General features: G+C 33.5%; 1 protein-coding gene across 1 annotated transcript; it reads right to left on the minus strand.

Moving 5' to 3' along the window:
- Positions 1 to 1301: 1301 nt before the first annotated feature.
- On the minus strand, positions 1302 to 2197 carry LOC120769103 (C-type lectin 37Db-like). Its single transcript, XM_040095964.1, has 3 exons — positions 2121 to 2197; positions 1978 to 2048; positions 1302 to 1911 (listed from the first exon to the last, which is right to left on the minus strand). Exons 1-3 carry the CDS (start codon positions 2185 to 2187, stop codon positions 1462 to 1464), a joined length of 588 nt encoding a protein of 195 aa, XP_039951898.1. The 5' UTR covers positions 2188 to 2197; the 3' UTR covers positions 1302 to 1461.
- Positions 2198 to 2632: the final 435 nt, after the last annotated feature.

Genomic DNA, 2632 nt, shown 5'->3' on the forward strand with positions numbered 1-2632 from the left:
ATTCTTACATAAGAATCAGTGTTAAAAAATATGGGACTCTGATCCCATGAACAGCAAAAAAAATTCAAAGTTGTCGCTCAAAATCCAAAAAAAAAACTTTTTTCCAAAAGTCCCATTTTTTGTGCTTTTGCACCAACTTTTTTTCAAAATTGACTTTCCCATTCGATTCCTCGTTAAATTTTACATTAGAATCAGTGTAAACTGTAACTGTATTAACTGTAACTGATTCTTATGTAAAATTTAACGAGGAATCGAATGGGAAAGTCAATTTTGAAAAAAGTTGGTGGAAAAGCACAAAAAATTGGATTTTTGGAAAATAGTTGTTTTTTTTTGGATTTTGAGCGACAACTTTGAATTTTTTTTTGCTGTTCATGGGATCAGAGTCCCATATTTTTCAACACTGATTCTTATGTAGAATTTAACGAGGAATCGAATGGAAAGTCAGTTTTGAAAAAAAGTTGTTAGAAAAGCACAAAAAATGGGATTTTTGGAAAAAAATGTTTTTTTTTTGGATTTTTAAAACTTTCTTGGATTTTGAAAATATTTTTATCAGAAAGCTGAGATTTTTTTACTTTAAATTGGATAACTGCAAAATTTTTTTCATTCAATTTTGAGGTCGTTAAAAAATGAAAGAAATAGTCATTTTTTTGTTTGGTCTCAATTTGAATTGCGCGCTAAAAAACAATGGAGCAACTTTGACCACTAAAAAGTTTATAGATATTCTTATTTTGGTCTATATTATGATATTCTAAAGTTTCGTCAAAATCGGAGATACCACGGGTTCAAAACCATGTCGCCAATTGATGGAATGGCCCATATACAGACGGACATGGCAAATCGATTCAGCTCAACATACTAATCATTTATGGCAAATACGAGTATGTGATATTCGATAAAGCGAAAAAGTATAGGGCATTTGAAACGTCGTTGGATGTTTTGTTAACTTACTTTTTCTACCGACTGTATGTACTAGACCTAATGAAATAGCGCTAGTATAATTTGAATCCTCACCTTTTAACCCATGACTGATAAGTTATGAGCGTTTCATTGCCTTCCCATAGCATACAATAATATAGAATAAATAAAAATTAAAAAAACATCTATATTGTCATTGTGTACTTGAAAATACTTTTTGATAATCACAGATTAAAAATCTCAAATTTAGCTTTTAATAAGTAAAGTGCGCGAGTATTTGCCCATAACACACTGTAAAGAGATTTGTGATTTATGCTAAACAGACTGATAATTGACTGAGAAAAATTATTTCAATTGAAAAGGTGTGCATTACGATTTTATTTATTTTACTAAATATATTTCAATGAACACAAGAAAACTTCAATTAGATGCTGCTTAAAAGTACGCAATTATAATTTTTATTTCGATTTGTTATGGTCCCGTTGTATTACAGTTTATGGAATTAACTGAAACTGAACTCATTAGTACAGTGTTACAGTATTTTATTTACTCCCTGCAACTAAAGGTATTTTCCGCTCTCAAATATGCTTGCACGAGTGTCTTTAAAGCACAGCTCGTAGAAATGTCGTCACAGGTGTCTTGGGCACACGTTTTAGACACTCTTCGCATTTCACAAATGGGATAACCATCTCCTCTACATGGATAGTCATTCATATAAAATATATTACTAAAAGCCTGAAGATGAAGGCAGTCCTCTTCTTTGTAATTGTCTGGCTGTCCGGCAGCAAATTTCGTATAAATCATGGGTCGTCCAGTGCTAAGTGAGATATATCTGCCTTCTTCTGCCAAATCGGTGCCACCAATCCAAAAGTATTTACCTATTTGACCATTTGTAGTTAAATAGAAGTTCAGATCGTTCAGTTCGGTTTCAGAATCGATTGTGGCCAAATCACTGTTATATGTTTGACAGAGGTGCGCGGCCGCGAACCAATTCATCTAAAACGATTAGAGAATTAAAGTGAAATGCACTTGACCGTGTATCTAGCACACATTCATAATTACCTTTGCACCAGTAAATACTATATAGTACTTTTCGCCAATTTTCTTGAAGGGGTGGGTATTACCTGATATATCTAAAAGTTAAAAAAAAAATATTTAGCATTCGTGATTCAGCTGGGTGCATGCGTCTTATCGATATAACCTACCATCATTTTGAGCATCTGACAAAACGCCAGCAAAGCACAATAACAAAACGAAATACTTTGCTTTCATTATAGTACCGATCACTGTATCGCAAAAAGGAGCCGTATGTGCGAACTCAACGCGTCGTGCTGAAATACTAAGTATTATCTTGGGTTGCTAAACATATTATAAATCATTTATATGTATAGCTGCAGACGTTAGGTGCAGTGAATTGAGTTGTGTGTGTACGGGCATAACAAAGGTCTGCCGATTCTCAGCAGACATTGCACAAGCTTGCCTTTTACAAGAACCGTTATCTTTTATAACGGTATTAATTAAAACAAGAAAAAACGTTAACTTCGGTTGCACCGAAGCAAAATACCCTTCACAGGTGCATTTCTGTAACTATGCGTTCAATTTGTATGGAAGCTGTATGCTATGGTAAGCAGATCTGTACAATTTTTTCGGAGATTATATTGTTACCTTAAGCGGAAATGCATGCCGAATTTCGTGAAGATACGTCAAATGCAAAAGT

The sequence above is a fragment of the Bactrocera tryoni genome, chromosome 2 (genome assembly GCF_016617805.1).
Source record: "Bactrocera tryoni isolate S06 chromosome 2, CSIRO_BtryS06_freeze2, whole genome shotgun sequence".
NCBI lineage: Eukaryota > Metazoa > Arthropoda > Insecta > Diptera > Tephritidae > Bactrocera > Bactrocera tryoni.

What these genes read in the sequence shown, in the direction of transcription:
- LOC120769103 (XM_040095964.1), bottom strand. Translation starts at nt 2,187, where the DNA reads ATGAAAGCAAAGTATTTCGTTTTGTTATTGTGCTTTGCTGGCGTTTTG. An exon ending in GTCAGATGCTCAAAATGATG is followed by an intron (nt 2,049 to 2,120) that starts GTAGGTTATATC and finishes TTTAACTTTTAG; the next exon opens with ATATATCAGGTAATACCCAC. An exon ending in TAGTATTTACTGGTGCAAAG is followed by an intron (nt 1,912 to 1,977) that starts GTAATTATGAAT and finishes TAATCGTTTTAG; the next exon opens with ATGAATTGGTTCGCGGCCGC.